Source organism: Astatotilapia calliptera, chromosome 5 (genome assembly GCF_900246225.1).
Source record: "Astatotilapia calliptera chromosome 5, fAstCal1.2, whole genome shotgun sequence".
Lineage (NCBI taxonomy): Eukaryota > Metazoa > Chordata > Actinopteri > Cichliformes > Cichlidae > Astatotilapia > Astatotilapia calliptera.
The window spans coordinates 17,909,484-17,929,091 of NC_039306.1; the positions used below are offsets into that span (position 1 = coordinate 17,909,484).

At 38.6% G+C, this 19,608-nt stretch overlaps 1 protein-coding gene across 2 annotated transcripts; it reads left to right on the forward strand.

Moving 5' to 3' along the window:
• Positions 1-11,169: 11,169 nt before the first annotated feature.
• On the forward strand, positions 11,170-16,795 carry tamm41 (TAM41 mitochondrial translocator assembly and maintenance homolog). Of its 2 annotated transcripts, XM_026167709.1 has the most exons (8): positions 11,170-11,605; positions 12,159-12,341; positions 12,661-12,753; positions 12,939-13,089; positions 13,571-13,716; positions 15,082-15,247; positions 15,401-15,463; positions 15,737-16,795. In XM_026167709.1, the coding sequence occupies exons 1-8, from the start codon at positions 11,468-11,470 to the stop codon at positions 15,826-15,828; spliced, it is 1,032 nt and encodes a 343-aa protein (XP_026023494.1). In that variant the 5' UTR covers positions 11,170-11,467; the 3' UTR covers positions 15,829-16,795. The 2 variants fall into 2 exon arrangements, with proteins under 2 accessions (XP_026023494.1, XP_026023495.1); XM_026167710.1 differs by lacking the exons at positions 15,401-15,463; positions 15,737-16,795 and adding an exon at positions 15,516-15,724.
• The last annotated feature ends 2,813 nt before the right edge of the window (positions 16,796-19,608 follow it).

A 19,608-nucleotide genomic window follows, 5' to 3' on the forward strand; every position in this document is an offset into this window, starting at 1 on the left:
ATTGCTGAAAGCCATCGGCAGCAGGAGCGGAGTGCAATATTTGCTACTCTAAGCTTTGCTCCCAAAAAAAGAAAAAAGAAGGAAAAAAACAGTCCAAAGACGACAGGACAAAGAGGGAGAAAGACGATTATTCATGCGGGAAGAAAATCCCACACATGTCTGAGCCACATTAGCGAGAAGAAAAATGCAGACCTACAGTACACCGCTTTCATCTCATCTTCAGTGGGAAAATATTTCTTAAAGGATGGAAAGCAGTCTTACCAATTTAACCCACTACCATTTATCATGTCCAACCTCTCATTATATGTCAGCAATTGAGATTTCTGGAAGCTTTTGTTTTCAACGATAGACTCTCAAGTGATGGAAATGTATTTTCAAACTGAGAGGCTGTTTTTCAACGGCTGTCTAAGCTCCTCAAATGGATACATATTTTTTTCAGGCGAGTAGTGACTGCTGTTTAGATTAGTGCACGTTATACAACCAATTTCCGTCAGCCACCAGCACCCGTCTTTTACTATCCCCTTATGTTCGGTTGGAGAGAAATACCTCAAGGGTACACTGAAATTTATGTGATGTTCACCGTTCCTGAAAAAGTGCTGATGACAGAAAAAGGTGACCCTGCTTTCAGTTACATAAAGAAAAGAAGAAAAAAAGAAAGAAATGATCAAGGGCAGATTTGACAAGTAACCCAGTGTAGTATGTTGGGGGTATAAAAGACTTAATGGATCTCTGTTCGGCTTCTTTGCATAACATGCAGGATTCACATTTGTAGCAAGTCACGATGAGTCAGGTCTAGTGAGGGAGGCTTTGTTTAGCGAACCAGAAGAGAGCCAGAGTGAGTCACAGAGCTGCAGTGTGAACTGTAGCGACATCCTAAGCTCGTGCTGGCCTACATGTTTCATGACACTTACACACATCACATAACACGTTTCCAGAGAGCCGTTATATAATAAATATGGGGAAAAACTATGCAGGTAACAAAGTCAAAGAAAAGCTCTGCGGTAATTCGTGGAGCTAAAGGTTTCTTGAATTATTACTTTTCTTTAGCACTTAAAAAGAATATTCTGGTATTTGTAGAATAGATTTGTTGCAATCATCATCTTCAACAAACACTTTTAGGGCTTTATTTCAACAGGGCAGGAGAGATAAACAGGAAATGAGGGGAAGAGAACATGAGAATGACATGCAGCAAAGCCAAAGGTCCTGACAGCTGAGAGGCGAAACAGTGATGCCCACGTGAATGCAGCCTAACCTCTCAGCCATTAGGGCATCTTTTTAAAAAAAAATAAGATGTGCTCTATTTACCAAAGAATTTCTCAATCACCCCAGAGCTGACTTGAGTAAGTATTGTTGAGTATAGTATTGCTACAGCTGGAAGGAGACAGTATGATTTGTTCGGCGCTCCTGAAAAACAGTAAGGATGAGCAGACTTAGCAAACCCACTACGCCTGCAGCATTTCTCATCTGTCAAAACAGACACAAGGCTATATACATTACAAGCACTGGCACATGTGCGCACACATCCTCACACGTACACACTGCCGTCTACACAAAACACAGATCCAGAGGAGCACATTGAGCCCTTCTGTGTACGTCACTGTTTCTTGAAAAACATGGCTGTAAAACATCAGGAGAAAAAAAGTGATCCTTCTCCATCTCCATTGGACAACAACAAACAATACAGGGTGGTATTTCTAGCGGAGTGAATGATATTAAGGGTTTTTGTAAATTTGTATATTATCCATGTCAGTGTGTCTGGTTTGCACAAGCATGACTATAAACTGCTTTGCAGATTTGCTGCAGATTTCTGAGTGTGTGTGTGTGTGGGTGATAAAACCTCTTGTGGTTAAATTTAGATAATGCATGAACAATTTGGAATATTTCAGTTCTTTGTGCAGTGATCATGACATGGTATAAATCACTGTACAACTTTAAAAAGCCTTCCATATAATTGCAAACGTTGATATTATAATTAATTGCCCAACTCAATTTTAACTCAACCAGTGTTCTTTTCTGTTGATTCATGCCTTTTAAAATAAATGAGATGCTAATACTGAGGAATAAAACCTTCTAAACTGAAGTTTTTCTTGCAGGGAGTAAATGCAGATGCACTGGCAACTTAATTAAAACACAGGGGGCACAACCCAGGAAGCTATGGTTATTATCTGGCTATGCATTTATAAAGTTACAGACTATTTCTGCTTCTACACAAGGTCCTACAATAGCAGACTGTCACAAAGGTCACCTCATCTCTGCATCTCGTGCATTAGAAGTGAGTGTGTTTCAATGCACTTGAAATGGTTGAAAAACTGGGAAAAAAGCAAATATTAAAAGGGTATTCTAGCCTTGATTCTCCTTCAGGGAATACTGTGGATTTATCCAAGCTATTATAAAAAAAAATCTCTCTGAATGAACTTTAACAGCACTGTGTGGATGGATGGAGCTTCGAGATTAAAACACCCACACACAACTCAGATATCTACTGCAAATCCCCCAAAACACCATTTAACCAGGCTTGTGAGCTACACACACAGAGGCACACGCACACACACAGACACAAAGGATCAAAAATTACTCTTCAGGGCATGCAGCAGTGCTACAGAGATTAATTCTAATGTCAAGCAGTTGTACTGTATGTTTTATACGTTATAAAATGAAGAATTCAAACTTGTCATGGCAACAAGTAGAAGAGATGTTGGCTCAGTAAGCAATAACAATAACAATAAATAATGCAGAGCTATACACAGTGATATATAACCCCCTGTATTTGAAATTTCGAGTGGCAAATTTATTTATCTACAATTACACAGTTATGCAAATACACAATATTTATTTTTGCGTGTTTAGCTATGGTTGCACTTCCCCTATTAATACTCCATGTGCAACACAGCGGGGTATAGCGAGTGACCTTACAACTTTGCCCTTGGGAAACTAAGACTCAGACTTTAGTAAATGGTGGAGAAGAGGTTGGGCTGCAGTAAAGCTTTTATGCCAGCAGTGCAACAGCAGGAGAGGCAAAGAAAGATTTAGCAGAGGAGTGATGGTTAAAATACAAACCATATTGCAAAGAACGCCTAGGATCTTTTCACCACGTCACGATGGCGAAGAGCAGATTTGTCCTGTAGCACAGCTGTAGCTGGGGTCCATTTCCTCTCTGTTGCTGGGGTGGGAGCAGCGCCTCTCACCATGGGGTCCCGAGAGTCTGTGCGTGACATCTCCAGCCTCACTTTTGCACATTTAAACTCCTCTACCAGGCTAGGGATAGGCAATGACAGTATCCCGTCGCTGTAGAGTCCAACACTGCTGAGGCATTTCGGAAGTCTAAGCCACTTCCTTACGTAGGTTTTGGAGTGAATTGATAGAAGAAAATAAATTCTAGAAAACTAAACAGAAGAAAGTTGAAGAGAAATAACAATTTAATATATACCAGTGAGACACTCCGGGGCCTGATCAACCCTGGCAGGGCTTTGCTTGGATGAGGGTGTCTAGTGATAATGGCCAAAACACCCAATGAATCCAAGGTCCACTACTGATGATGCGTCTTTAAAAATGTTGAATACTTTAAATATTATAATCTCGATCAGATTTCTAATCCCTGAACCTAACCAAGGAATTTAAAAAGAAACTGAGAAATAAAATTGGTATAATTTGTGATAAAAAGCCGAAACACCCCTGTGAAGTTAAGGCACACAACTGATGATGTGTCCCACTGGTAAAGCTTCTGGGCTGCCTTTCTTCATAGTAGCCATCCCTCAAGATTTTCTCCATTGGAAGCAATGCATTATCGGGGACTGTAACATCTAGTCCTTTATTGAATCCTTCATATCACAAGTGTGGATTATAAATGAACCTCTAACATTTGGGAAACACTTCTCACAGGACTTTGTGCATAGACCTCTGTAAATATGAAAAACAACCATTACTGACATGACTACACATAGGCTAGCCAGCTAGCAGTGTAGCGGCAAACTTTAAAGTGACCACATTTAAGTTACCAGCTAATGTTAGCAAGCTTGACTGTCAAGCTGCATCCATAAACTGTATGTAAAGACACTAAAATCACTTTTTCTCAAATTCATACTTTTTAAAATAAATGAGAGTGCAAATACTGAGGGAATGAAAAACCTTCTAAATGGAGGTTTTCCTTGCAGGGTGTAATTTCAGATGCATTGGCAAGTTAATTAAAACAAAGGGGGCACAACCCAGGAAAGCTATGATTATTATCTGCCAGCAGTAGGAAGTGGATTCTATACATGATCCACATAATCACTTTTTTTTTAAATAATTGAACTGTTTTGCAAACTGGTATGTTTTTACCTCAAATGTGGGTTCAAGGTTCACTTTCACTTGGTTCTGAGTGAGATATTGGCCCAATCCATGCTTGGTGACAGTGCAACCCCTTTATGGGCTAAGATAAAATCAGAAGCCTCTGTATCGCTCTTCTTCTGCAGGTCTCGGGCAGTTATATGTGTGTTTGTGTGTGCCTGGTTAACGTTGCATTTTCTTTTGATGTTCCACCAGGCATGGGAAGCAATTGTAATCTCCATGGCAACAGTCCTGCGAGCGCTGAAAAAGATCCTCCTGGTTAGTCATTTGTTGGACATGTTTGTGTTTGTGCAGACACGTAGTTTAGCTAGTGTATTAACTGCCTCACAGCCAATCTGCATGATCTGTACTTCTATGATTCAGACTGACAGAAATTTGAAAAACCAAAAAGTTTGCAACAGTTAACAGCAAGATGAACTGTCGTCTGAGTCTTTGCCTAGGCTAATCTTTCAAAGCTGTGGCGTCTGAATAAAGGCTGCCACTTAATCTGCTGCAGAAGTTTCACTGGGAACTTTCACAGTAATTTATAGGACACCACCAAGACCACTTAGTAGGGAAATCAATGTGCAACCACCACAAATATTGATTTGGTTTAATTAGTTCTTAATTAGGTATTTTACAATCAAAAAGACAGATATTTCTTGCTTTAATTCCAGTCACTGCACTTATTTTCAGGCAATCTCCAGAAATACTGTGAAAACACATGAAAGGACTCTCTCTGCAGTGTGGCATCTGAAACTAGTTTACTGTTGTTTTAAAAGATACGATTTTACTTTATTAGGCCAAAAGCTGGAAACCTCCATTCACAGTTTCCCCTAAGAACCAAATAGTGATTATCTGTAACTGAGTGTTTCATGTCCCTGAACTCGATTTTTCATCTCACCCCGTCATACACACCGATTTGTACCCAGGTACACAAAATCAATGTTTTACAGTCACAACCAAGTTTCATGTCAAGGATTTGCAGGAATTAAAAGGAATAATTAAAAAACTGGGATTTATAAAGGTTTTCGTTTGCCTCTACTGTACACACGAATTATACTGCCTACTAAAAAATATTACATACAAATTTGTCTTGACCGATGTCAGAGTTAATGCCCATGAGAGACTGAGACTGGGCTGAAAGAACGTGACTGACTACACAAACCTTTCAGCATCAACTGTTTATTACTAAAAATGAATAAAAGGTTGGAAGAATCTTTTTCCTTTTTCTTTAATTTAATGCAGAGTAAATACTAAAACATGCACAGCATTTTGGGGCCTCTATAGATGACACAGGATGTAAAGTACTCTCATTTAGGTGTGTGTACATTTTAATTACAAAGTCCACGCATCCATCCATTTTTTGCACTTATCCAGATTCGGGGTCAGAGTGGGGTCAGTGCTCGGTTAACCCTGGACACTTTGGCTGTTTGTCAAAAGGCACACACATAGAGAAAGATAACCATTCCCACCTACAGCCAATTAAAGACCAATTAACCAAAACAAGGGTGTTTTTGGACTGCGCAATGAAGCTGAAATACCTGAAGGGAACCCACATAACTGCAGGGGAAACATGCACACTCCCCAAAGAACCTCAACTACCAGATTTGAACCCAGGACCTTCCTCCTGTGAGGCAGCACGTGCTGTACAGCTGTTACACAGTGAGGAGCTATTATTATATGTTTTAATACTGTGGTCTTTGTATCTTTACAATAATCTTGTGTTACAACTTTTCCATATTACAGGCCAGTGCTGTTTAAAATAAAGCAACAAGCAAGCTTACACTAAAACCTATGAAAACTGCTTACAAGCCAGAATATGTAAGGGACATCCATGACCATGCTGGTCGGTCAGTGGGGTAATTTATACTTGGCCAAGGAGACTTGGTTAAGCAAATGTGGTTTGTAATAAAGTAACTAGCTCTGTTTGTTAGATTTAACAGGTTAACTTTACTTGGTTAAATTAAATAGAGCAGCTAAAAATATGCATGATTTCCCTATATGCACTTGTACTCTTTAATAAGGCTAACCAATATCCAGATTTGCTCCCAACACTGACAGTCATAATCCCTACAGCCTAAAGTTACCAAGCAATGCTGGTTATACTGCTGTTGTACAGGACTACTACTTACAGGAATACTATAGTACTCCAGATTCAGACCAAGAGGAATACAATTTTCACCTCCCAGTGGATAAGGCAATGTTTACAGGTAATTTGAACAGTTAATAATATATTTTGTTCTGAAATTTAAATAGCTGAAAAATGAAACACAAAAGCATATCTCGATCTGTCTGCCTCTGTAATCTCCCTGTACTGACCTTTTTCCAATTCTCCTTCATGTGCTCCTGTCTTGACTTAAAACATTTTCATATTTAGGTGATTCTGTTAATTGCTAGTAAATGCCAATATTTTGATTTCAGATATGGAATAAAGAAACAGTTCAGAACGTACACATCAGGAGTGTTAAAGTGAGGGTGGTGAGGCGACGTAATGATGGCCGTGCGAAGATAAGTTACCGCAGTCTTATCTCAGTCTCATTCAAGCAAACAATAGAGCGCTGGGATGACAAGCTTTTAAGGTGTCATTTGAATGTTGGGCATCGATAACTATCCAGTGTGTTGTCGGCATAAACCAAGCAGATTATAGATGCTTGGAGTGCAGCGAGCCCTTTCTAAAGAGGACTCGTAAAAAAATCACTGCAGCTTCCCGAGAAGTGGAATCTAGGAACAAAAGCACACGCATATAAATTTAGAAATAATAGATGATTTCTGGTTCTTTCAAACTGTTTTGGAAATCTGAATGTTAACTGTTGGTATTTTCTTGGATAGTGTGTGTGTGCGTGGATTCTTACATTAGACATCGTATTATCTTTATGAGAAACATAATAAAAAATGTCTGCCTGCTTCATTTTCCAATTTGTACCAGATATTTTAGGGCCTTCTCTTAAAAAAGAGTGCCATTGGAATTCAGGCAACCACTTCGAAGTCTGTCCATTCAGTGGACTGGTATCATTCAATGCGGATGGTCATTTGCTGAATGGACTAATCCTGCTGCTTTTCCTCACAAAGTAATACTAACACAGTTTTAGAAGTTGACATCTGTGTCCAGAATAATTCAGATTAACTGCCGTTAATAAGGATTGTTTAGCTGTGGAAATAGAAAAAAGAATATATTTTATGAATCTTATTTAAATGCAATAATATAATTACAAGGTCATGCAAAAGCATTAAGTAGAATCACTACAGGTCAATAGAAAGCATATACTGCATGTATAGCATTAATATTTAAAAAATAATAATGCAGTAAAATAAAATAAACCCTTTTTTACTCCTTCTAGTGCTTCACTGCTGATTTAACAAGGTGCTTTAATACACTGAGAGAGCTTGTTAGTCAGGATTCACTAATCTTATCAATATTCATTTGGCTGAAAAGATGACTCACAGCAATCACCAAAAAAGATAATATTTGTCCAACTCGTGACACTCCCATAATGAGCTGCAGACACATTGATGTGTCATGTAGCTACATTCAATATTAATTCAGTCAGATAGATGTGAGCATCGGGCCCATACGACTAGCAGCTAATCCAGTGGGTAAGACTGATGGTAGCCACAGCAGTCTTCTGTCTTTTACCACCACCGCTGTATTTGACGTGATTCTCACACTGAAAAACTCGCAGCCCTTTAGCATTATGAGAATTTTCAGGCTGGTAAGTGAAGCCTTTCTTGATGTAGATTTAATTCAATATTTGCTTTTAATTGCTTTTATTGAATTTGTTCTCTGGAGTCACAACACTGTGGTGCACAATCTGAGAGTCTAGGAGCTGATTGGAACAAACCTCATCATCTTGTCAGTATAATTACATTATCTTCTTGTTTTTTTGGTTTTTTTAACAAGATGTGACATTCAATATGAAATTTAAATGCCACACAAAGATCAACCAATTCCATTCTTTCCCTGAAGAGCTTTCATGAGGGTTCAAGTTAGCACTTCACAGATGTATTTAAAAAACAAACAAAAAAACCCTAACAAATCAAATTGACTTCAAATTAAATAAAAAATCCATTACACAGAAAAGAAAACAAGGATGTTCAAAGGTAAATGGATTTAGGCTCCAGCTCATGCAGTCTATTAACTGTTCTGTTACTGTCAATGATATAATGCTCATTTAATCTAGTTCAAGATGTTGTAATTTTATGGTCGTTTTTATGAATTTGTTTTATTACTATTATTCTAATAGGTATAGAGGTGATTATTTTACTATGACTTATATCAACTCTATAATAACTGAATGACTGCTCTAAAACAGGTGTAGCAAAAGCTTGACATTAGAACCTTCATGTTGTCTGTTTTCATTGCACCACAGTCCCATTGATCCAAGTGACACCAACAGACTGGCTAAACTGATCAGGAAGGGTGGCTCTGTGGCTGGCTGCAAGTTGCAAGCTTTTAAAAAAATAAAAAACAGTGTGACCTTATGCTGACTTCATTAAAAAAAATTATTTCATACTGCAAATTATGCAGCAGGTTTTATGCAGCAATTCATACACCTGAATAACTCAGTGTGTGCGTGGATGCATTTGCACATGCCGCTGTGTGTGTGTATGTGTTGCAATGTGTGTGCATCATATTGGATTTTGCTCATTATGTTAAAATTCAAAACAATCACTGGAAATTTCAATCTGCAGAATAAAAATAGTGAAGGTAAGTTCCAGATCTCTACAAAATTCAACAACAACAGCATAGAAAGTCGGTATTTTCTTTTTTGTATACAGTTCTTATATTTAAAGAAACATTGACTTTCTAAATTGAGGTTTTAAAATGTTGAATTTTGAAAGATCTGTATTCAGAAACTTTCAGGCTATGTTGTCGATACCTCTCGAGGACTGAGAAACTGAAAAAGGGAGCTCTATCACTTCTCTTGCTTTATTTTTTTAAGCACAGAATACCCATATTCAGGCCTAATGGTGTACCAGCCTAGGGCAGAGCGCACACCACAGGACCTGACTGCAGAATTTCAGGCAGGGATGGCAAAGTTAATGAGAACGAAGCCTTACACCAGCACCAGTTAGAGGGGCTACAGCCTCAATTCAGTGGTAGAGCAGCCAGGTTCAGGACTGGAACATAATACTGTAGCGCACCAACCGTAGGGACAGCTTTGCTGGCAATCGTTTACCTGTTGTAGCTTTTTTACTGTCACAGAAATTCGGTCTGTGGGCTACTGTGCGGTTTTTACAAGCAGTTTGAAAAGTGGACGTAGCTGATGTGACATCACACAGGGGTTTCTGAAGACCAGTTTTGAAATCCTGAGACATCTGGAACTTTGTAGAGATCGGGAACTTTCCGCTGTCGCCATCTTAGTTGCAAAAAAATGAGGAAAATGGGTCTGACCTGTGCTCATGAGCATGTGGTTTCATACCACAGATCATCCTCCCAATTTAAAACATATGACCACTGATTACAAAATAAACTTATTTTTTTAGTTCAATATGACCCCAAAGTGAGTGTCTGAGCCCATGAACTCAGCAGGAAGATTTTTGCAGAGGTCGAGACAGAGCTTTTTTCCAATTGATTTCTACAGAGGGGCTTTTTGCAACCACAGTTAGCGCCATCTGCTGGCCTTACGATAGAATGCAGACTTAAGGCACTTTGGTTTACACCATGGTTGTTGGTCCTTGCTAGCCATAAAGAAGAGAAAAACTAATGTACAAGAGCTAGCTGAAGTGAAAGCGAGTGTTTAAAAACAATGAAAAATGCTCATTGGTGCTACAATCCCTGCTTATCCTGCTTTTTTGGAAGAACTGGGCACAAACATGTTTGATTTGGTTGCATACTGCTTTGCATAGGTTCTGCTGTTTACATCAGTATTTGCATAGCCTCCGCCTAGGATTTTGTGTAACGGTGCAGTATGAGGAAAAGAATTACTTAGAAATAAGGCACAAAATAACTTGTTCGTTGAGGCTCTGCTGTTTGTGGATTTAGGCAACTAAAAAACTTCACAAGCCAAAAGGCTGATTTTCTAACTCCTAGACAGTGTAAAGGTAGTATAAAAGATCAACATCATCACTTTCAATATGAATTGATGTCTGCTACCTGTGATGTTATCTTAATACAGTGTATTTACTAATGTAAGATATTAGACATAAAAACACACAGAAACATCGGTAATCACTTTTTGGCAGACTGTAATTCTATCAATAATAATAATAATAATATGATAATGATGATGATAATAAATGACATTCCTACCACTACAAAAGAGTTTGGCACAGTTATCTTATATTAACTGGGTAAAGTTTTGGACTACAAATGCGTTCTTACTAAGAAAGCGAAGGAAGTTTAATTGAGAATCATACACAGATATTATTCTAACTCTGTAAGTTTAAGGAAGACATATTTTTTTTAACTCATGTTAACTTATGTGATATGTATCCATAGACATTTGTGCACCAGTTCTAGCCATGTCCATGATTCAGTTATTCATAACAGAAACAACAAAAGAACTACTCCTAAACAACCTTTTAATTATTTTAGAGAAGTAACATACTGAGCCAAATTCATTCTAAAACTTCAGTTATAACTTTTGAAAAAGAAACTACGTATAAAAACTCGCCCTGGTTCAGTTTTTTTTAAAGCGACTCCACATAGGAAATTAGCATGACCTCATTCCCTCCTGCTAAACCTAATGTAAAACTGCCATCTACTGGCTAAATATAAAGCGGTTCAAACGTCTTCAAATTGTTTTCCAAGTAGTAAACTGTAGTAATACGTTGAAATATACAAGTATTTCTGTAAAAAATACAACGCACGTGTATTAAGGGTGATTAAAGGGAATTTAACGGCTCCCGTTGCTTACCTCCCATTACCAACCACATCTCCCGTCAGCCCCCGGTGCGGAGCGGCGTCTGTGACGCATATTTTCGTCGACTATGAAGTGCACAGCTGAGCTAAACTGACACCATGGACGTTTAACGATAAATTGGGTCATTTTAATCCTGTCCACTGGCCGTGATCGTGCTTAGTGCCACTGAGGCCTTCCGTCTGAAATGTCTCTCATACTTCACGGAGTCGAGTTTGTATTTTACGACTTATTTAATAGGTTTTCCCGCCGTTAACCAGCTCGTGTTATTGCAGGACAGGTGTCTCTGCTAGTTCAAAATGACTCTTCCAGCTCTGCACAACACCAGCGTGCTTTACAGACGGATACTGTCACAGTTTCCTCAGGACATCAGCTTAGCGTTTGCCTACGGATCGGGCGTTTTTAAACAGCATGGGACCAGCCAAGGTCAAATGGAGGTAAGACACATAGCTGTTTCTGAGTACTCGTGGCGTTAAATCTGCACTGTAAGTATTGTATACAAAATATTTTACACATTTTTAATCCGCAAGTTAACTGTACAACATTGTATTTGTGGCAGGGAGCCATCTACCCTGCTGTATTGCCTATAATATTACACACATCATTGAAAATGTGTATGTTGGGACATGGACTCAATATTTGTCCATGAATGAGGCTGTTTGTACATAACAGTCCTATCATTATGTAAACACAGATAATTCCTGAGGCATTAGACTGCAATACTTCAAACCATCATACAGTCTTTAAAAAAAAATGAAGGAATCAAATTGTTTTCAGTGATGTAAACACCATATTGTGTATTACATCACAACTTTTTGCACACGTGTAACTATGGATTGTTCTTATATTTCTGACATGCATTTACAATATGTATATATTACCACGAAATCACACAATACACTGCGATACCTATGAAGTTGTTCCTTAACAGTTTGAAGTTGTGATGTAGTGAAATGCCTTCGATCCTCTGTTGTCCTCTGATACACGCAGAAAAACATGCTGGACTTTGTGTTTGCGGTGGACGACCCGGTGACGTGGCACACCATGAATCTGCTGCAGAATCGCAAACACTACTCCATCCTCAAGCTGCTGGGTCCCACGGTGATCAGCTCCATACAAAATGATCACGGAGCTTCGGTGTACTACAACACGCTGGTGCCTGTGGATGGAAGGGTAAATGACTACATTCTCATAAACCTAAACACATCTGTAGGTCTTTTTCTAGTTTTCTCTATGTGTGCACCATCAATGTGCCCTGCTCTAACTACAGACACAAAACTCCTCACATAACCTGTGAATTTGTCACAGGAGTGATGGTGTTTTGTGTTGCTTTGTAGGTTAGTTTATAGGATCACCTCTATACAAAATGCATGTCTGAATCAAAAATCATTCATTTGTTCATGGTGATGCAAGCATGTTCAGATGTACATTTACTTTAAGAGGTTTTTGTGGGTTTAATTTATTAACTGCATATTTCCTCCCCTGTTCTCAGATAATAAAATATGGGGTAATAAGTACAGACTCTCTGATTGACGACCTGATACACTGGAAGACCATGTATGTAGCTGGGCGCCTGCACAAACCGGTTGGTATCCAGATTGGACTGTTATTGAACCCTCAGACAAACTATGCTGATTATTTTACATTTATTAGAATAATTATTGTAATGTGTAATCTGAAATGGGATGCAAGGGTTTAGAACAATGTTTTTGTTGCATTCACGTTTAGTTCTTCTGATAACGTAGTGCATTGGTCTGCACTTGTGTTTAGGTGAGACTGCTGGTCCAGAGTGAGAGCCGAAAGCTCCGCGCTGCCCTGGTCGCCAACCTGAAGAGCGCTGTGACTGCTTCCTTCCTGATGCTCCCAGAGAGCTTCACTGAGGAAGACCTTTTCCTGCAGATAGCTGGTCTTTCTTATGCTGGTAAGCAGATTTATAAAACCGCAGAGAGCTTAAGAAGATTGCATACTTTCATAGTTACTTTCAAGTTGCAGATTTAGATCAGAATAAGACCATGTCTCTTTCTGATCTTTTTCTCCCATGTGCACACATTTACTGCTTACTTGTGTTATTCAGAGTCAACACAGGGATTAATATCCAAGGTGTAGTGCTCCAGCTTTTGTAGTTTAGAAAAACATACTGCTTGTTCAGAAGACTTCAGAATTATTCAACGTCATTTTAATTAAACTTTTTAATTTTCCTGATAATATGCAATGAAATGGCTTGAATTCAACACATGTTATCCTCATCATGAGGCTTTCAGTGTCTTAAAGCAAAGAGTGTGCGTACAATGACAGTGCTGTGTAACACTACAGGTTGTTATGGGAGATGATTATGAGTGTGCTCCTGACTTAGGCAAACTGAAGTGTTATTTTTTTTATTTTTTTTGTTTGCTCCTCTGAAGGGGATTTTAGGATGGTGATTGGAGAGGATAAGTCCAAGGTGGCCAATATCGTCAAAGACAACATTCAACACTTCAGGATTTTGTATAGCAACATCTTAAGAGATTGCCCTCAAGTGGTCTACAAACCTCACCAAGGAAAACTTGAGGTATGATACTGTAAACAGGCACCAGAAGAATACACACTTTCTTTCAGCATCTCTGATATTTGAGCAACGCAGCTCAGTTTGGACATTGGGTACTTTTACAGAGTGTCAGCTGAATAAACTGAAGTGCTGTACCTCAGAAATTATCCTTATTAAGCGTTGAAATGTAATACCATGAAACAACAGCTACCGATATATTTCCAGAAATATAACAAGATGGATAAATTCTTTAAAGTGCCTTTGGACCTTTTATAAACAGTGAAATTATCTAGCTGTCGTGCCTGTTTTGTGAAATGCACAAATAGATTTTCACACTAAAAGTCTACAGTAATTAATGGTATAGTGTGGTAACTGTGTGTCTACTCAATAAATGGCAAATTTCTTTGCAGTCAAATCTGTGTACTTTTTAAATGCTGCAACCACTCCCTGTTTTTCCAACGAAACACTGAATACCTGAGAAATGACTCTGAGCGATTACGAGAAGAAGAGGCAAGAAATGTGTATGTCTTTGTATGTGTGATATCTTTTGCAGTCATCTGTTACAAGATGGGGATTTTTGCAATGTAAACACGAGCCCACTTATAAACAAAACAAAAAAAAAGCATGACACATAGCAACATGCGAGGTGCCACCTTTGCTGCTTTTGTTGGCACGTTTTCAGTGAAGTTACAGTAATATTATGCAACCATTAGCATTAGCAGCTGCCTACGTGTGCACGTGTTGATGTGCAGATCAGATCCTAAAACCATTACCTATTCATCAAAGCTTAATACTTTTTAAAAGCCATATTTTGTATTAAAATAGTTGAGGTTAGTGAATTATATTGACCTATATATGTCATGTTGAGCTTCGCAGCTGTAAATAAATAGTCTGGAGCAATAGGACCAATTTTGTGAAAACAAAATGCCTCTTAGGTTATGTCTGATAACGGCAGATCAGAGATGCATTGGCTGTTTGTTTGTTTTTTTCTTTTTAACTTTTAAAAAATTTACCTGATTTACAGTTCTGCAGAGATCCCCAATGACTCTGATTTCTGAATAAACTTCTACAGAAGCATACTTTAAAAGATGACAAAAAAGTAAAAATGCACTTTCATTCCTAATAGTTACAATGTAAAGCACCTGTAGAGCTATTCTGCCAGCTATCACTGAAAGCTGATTGTGTTCATCTGGACTGCTCAGTGGGAGAAACATTTTGTTTCACCCAGGTGACTTCTTCAGTCAGGTTTTCACATCTTTATAAACGATATATTTTCCATAAAGACTGAAACTAGCACCACTAACAAGCAGTGGGCCGTGAAGTCAGTTTAATGATCATTGGCCAACTATATGTATCTCTGTTCATTTATTTTTGTATGTTTTCCTGAAGGTTGACAAAAGCCCAGAAGGCCAATTTACTCAGCTGATGGCGTTACCTCGGACTCTTCAACAAAGGATCACAAAGCTGGTTGATCCTCCAGGGAAGAACCGGGATGTGGAAGAGATCCTGCTCCAGGTGGCTCAGGATCCTGACTGTGGAACAGTTGTGCAACAAGGTAGAGAAGAAAGATGACGAAGAAATGGGATCGGTTCTCTTTAGAGGAACGTTGGCATAAGCAGAGGCAGTGAGGGAGGAAGAAATGGGTCATGGAAACAGATATTAAGTGTGTTTTAATTACATGTTTGAGCTTGTTTTTATTGCTTCCCAGGTATCTCATCCATTGTGAAATCCTCCAGTATAACACAGAGTATCAAAGGCATTGTTACAGCTGGTAAGAAATCTTATATTATGTACTGTGTATTGTGTCTGTGTGTACGCCACAGCTAGATGAATGGTTTACCTGAAGATAGAGAGGGGGAACTGGTCAAACTGGTGCATTCTAAAGACAACCTGCCTAACAAGACCTCCAAAGCTCAGTATCCATCATATATTGTTTGATTATTCTACACACAATCTAGATTATAAAAAAAATTATTGGGGTGATATAAGAGAACTATGTTATGCATGTTAATGGGTGGTCCGTGTGATCCTTTCCCTCCTCCAGGATTGTGGAAAACTGTATCCTACAGCTCCAAAAAACTGATGAAGATGTGGAAGGGTGGGAGGAGGAAGCCGTCGGTCTCTCAGATGTCTTGACCTTGTCGGTTTACCAGGAACTTGTTCGTCTTTGTTACTGTCAGTCTGACAATCTAATGCTGCCCGTCCTTTTTTAAACCCCATCTAGAACAATCACACCCTAACCTATGGTTGTATCACTTTGTAGTGTCTACGTATGCGACCTATGACCAGGTGTAAGGCCGTGTGTAAAAATTAAGAACCATCTGTGCTTGAGCCCTCATTAAATTTATATAATTCATGAATAAAGGGTGGCATTTTCTAAGTTGGACTGAGTAATGGTTGACATTTGCTGGTAGTACAGATTAGCCTTTCTGGATGATGGACTACAGTGACTGATGACATACTGAAAGGTCTGAATGGACTGAATGGACTACTTTTAAAGGCCATGCAGTAAAATTGGCCCAAAATCAGTGTTAAGAACTTGAAACCTGTACCTCAAGTTTTGTGAAGGAATAAGTTTGGTTGCATGTGTGTCTTCTGAATCAATGTCAGTGTTGTGTTGAGTTTTCTTTGTGAACGGTGCTATCAACAGGTCAGGTGGATGGATCTGTGTGTCAAACACCCATATTTGTGTGGATATTTGTGACATAATGCTTTCCTGAGCCCTCTACCGTGTCCATAACCATCCCATCTGAGTGCCTAACACTTCAACTGTAAAACTAAGTCTTGAGCCTCAACCAGGCCTTTGAATGGATAAGAAGTGAGTATCGGCCAAAACGTCCTCACTCCACTAGTCTAAAACACAAGCTAGTCCTCACGAGGATGGCACACTTATTTCCCTACACATTTCACCAAAGATCTCTAATGTTCAACTCTTTAGTCTGTGTGTCTTTATTCACTGACTTTATTATTTGGTTTAGCTTGTATTGGAAACCTGAACCTTTTAATGGGAAGATGCACTGATTGGTTCCTTACAAACAGGCCTGTAGTGTAATTCAGCTGCAAGAAATTGTTTTAATAAAATTTCTAATATAACATCAATTGAGACTTTTTCTCCTGTGGCATGATTTTATTTAGCCATGTTTAGGAATGTTATTTCTGGCTTCTTGCATCCTATGACCTCGTTTTATTTAAACACTCCTTTTTAAAAAATTGCTGGTCTTTTAAATTGGATTAACTGGCTGAGTGTACCTCCTGTTGCGACCACAGTCCAGACAAGATTTTTCAGTTAATGGTGATTCTAAATTCTCGGTTTGTGTCGATATGTGAGAGAGTGAGTCCCTATCTGTTTGTGTTAGCCCCACGATGGACTAGTCCAGGGTATACCCTACCTCTTCCCCTAGGATGATTTAAGGATTAAGAAAAATGTTATTCTTTGTTTCAATTGAATTTGCATTTTTGTATGATAGATAAGCAAGACAGACACCGAACTAGCTCAAAATGAGTACATATTCCAGGATATAGGTATTTCCCCAAAATAACTGTCCATATAGTTTATGTTTAAATACAATATCTTTGAGCTTCAGTCATAATCATGGATATAAAATTAATCACAAAAGCTTTTCCTAACATATTTGCTTTAATTCTTCTTAAAATCCAAATTACAAAGGGAACTTCTTTAAACTAAAAAGCATAAAGGTCCTTTGTTCCATCACAGTATAGTACAATCATAAAAGAGCAACATCAGTTAGTCATACTGTTGTGTTTTAGTTGCACTTATCATGACTCATACTTCAGTAATCGCTACATATGAATCATCGAGACACTATTTGAACTTTTACTGCATTATTAATGACCTGCGCTTAAACACATTTGTTTGTTTTTGCAGTTCCACAAATCGACCAACACTGCTGTTAGTGTAGGAAAGTAAGTTTCTAGATTTATACAAGTACTGCAGTTAAACACAATTTTCCTGTGCAGTGTTATATTGCTACATTTTCAGAACCCTATGAGAGTAAATATTTTTGGCTTGAAGATTCTTACAAAAATGGTGTCTAAAAAAACAAAACTAACCATACTTCCTCTTTTGTTTGTTTTGTTTCTTTTCTTTTTGCATTGAGTGCAGGGTTTTATGGAGATATTCCATAGTTTTGTTCATTTCATTAACTCAGATTGTAGGGGCAAAGTTTTGGTGTAAACAGCATGAAAGCATGGATCCATCCTGCCCTATATCAAGGGTTCAGGCCAGTGGTGGTTGTGTCATGGTGCTGAGGATATTTTTTAGACACGCTTTAGGCCTCTTATTACCAACCACCCAAGCTCGCCAAGACCAAATCATCTCAAACTGGTTTCAGGAACATAACAATGAGTTCTGTACTCAAACGGCCCTTTTAGATCTAATCGTGCTCCTCCTGGTCACTCCCAGTGTAAACCCTAACATTTCCAACACTGCCTCCTGTCATTTGTTAATGCCACCGTCTCCAAAGCGTACATCATAGCACGTCCGAAAGCCAACTTGTAAACTTCTTAATAAAGCAGAGATGTCAAACACAAACCAACTTTGAGCTTAAGTAGGTCAAACCAGTGAAATTCCCCTTTCTGACAGGGTAATGAAGGTTAACTACACATTTTATCCCTGTGATATCGTACTATAAGACAAAGAAAAAAACAGGAAGGGTTGCTGTAGCTTACTGCCCAGATTGCCCTGTAATTATAGAACAAAGCGCTGTGTTATTTCATAGAATATGCCCCTTTTATGTGCACCCATTGTAAAAAAAAAAAAAAAAAAAAAAAAAAAAAAAAACCCAACAAAGAACCCCTGAAATTTCTAAAGTGCACAGTGAAAAAACAGGAACCTTTTCATCAATTCATTGTTTATCTATTACTTATATACTTTGGTGTAGTATGACCATGGAGAGGGTCTTTATCAGCAGAAAAAAGCTACTAAAGTACATGGAACATTTAAAAAATACTTCCCTTCCTTCATATTTTCCAAAGCCATCCAGTGTACTCATGTACTCTTTGGTATTTTTTATAATGTGCTCTATGAATTAATTGAACAGTACATAGAATTTGTTCCCTCTCGACCAGGTGTTCTGGGAATCCATCCTACCTGACAAACCATCCTACCCGTTGTTTCTACGCATGCGCACAACACGACATTCAGTGGCGAACCATCCTACCTATGTGAATATAAGCTACTAACATACTCTGATGGGTACGATTAAGTGCCAAACCGTCCTACCTTTGTGAATGTGACGTACAAGCATACTTTAACAGCTAAAATTAAGTGGCGAACCATCCTACCTCTGTGAATATGAGCTAGAAGCATAATTTTACAGCTAGAATTCAGTGGCAAACCATCTTACCTTTGTTAATAACAGCTAGACACATACTCTGACGGGTAAAATTATGTGCCAAACCATGCTACCTTTGTGAATGTGACCTACAAGCATTCTTTAACGGCTAAAATGAAGTGGCAAACCGTCTTGACTTTATAATTATGAGCTACAAGCATACTCTGATGGGCAAAGTTAAGTGGCAAACCCTCATACCTACTTACATTTGTGCTGGAATGACTCTGTGACAGCAGAAATGTGCATAAACTACTTACGGTAGGACGTTTTGCCAAAGTAGGACGTTTTGCCAAAGTAGGACGTTTTGTCAGAACACCTGTAATATAAAAAAAGGTGTCAGAAACACAGTTTTGACAGTTAAAATATCCCGTCTCATGTCAGTACGTCTAAATACTTGCCACACCCCATTCTCACTGGTTAACACTCGCACTGTGCGCGGGTGTAAACGTGCCCTTGAGTCACCTAATAACCGTTTCACAATCTCCGAGTCTCAGAGTAAGACCTAATAATGCTGCACACAGTGACAGCAGGGGCTACAAACCTCCAGAGGATGTGATGCAAT

What these genes read in the sequence shown, in the direction of transcription:
- tamm41 (XM_026167709.1), top strand. Translation starts at nt 11,468, where the DNA reads ATGACTCTTCCAGCTCTGCACAACACCAGCGTGCTTTACAGACGGATA. An exon ending in CCAGCCAAGGTCAAATGGAG is followed by an intron (nt 11,606 to 12,158) that starts GTAAGACACATA and finishes TGATACACGCAG; the next exon opens with AAAAACATGCTGGACTTTGT. An exon ending in CTCACCAAGGAAAACTTGAG is followed by an intron (nt 13,717 to 15,081) that starts GTATGATACTGT and finishes GTTTTCCTGAAG; the next exon opens with GTTGACAAAAGCCCAGAAGG.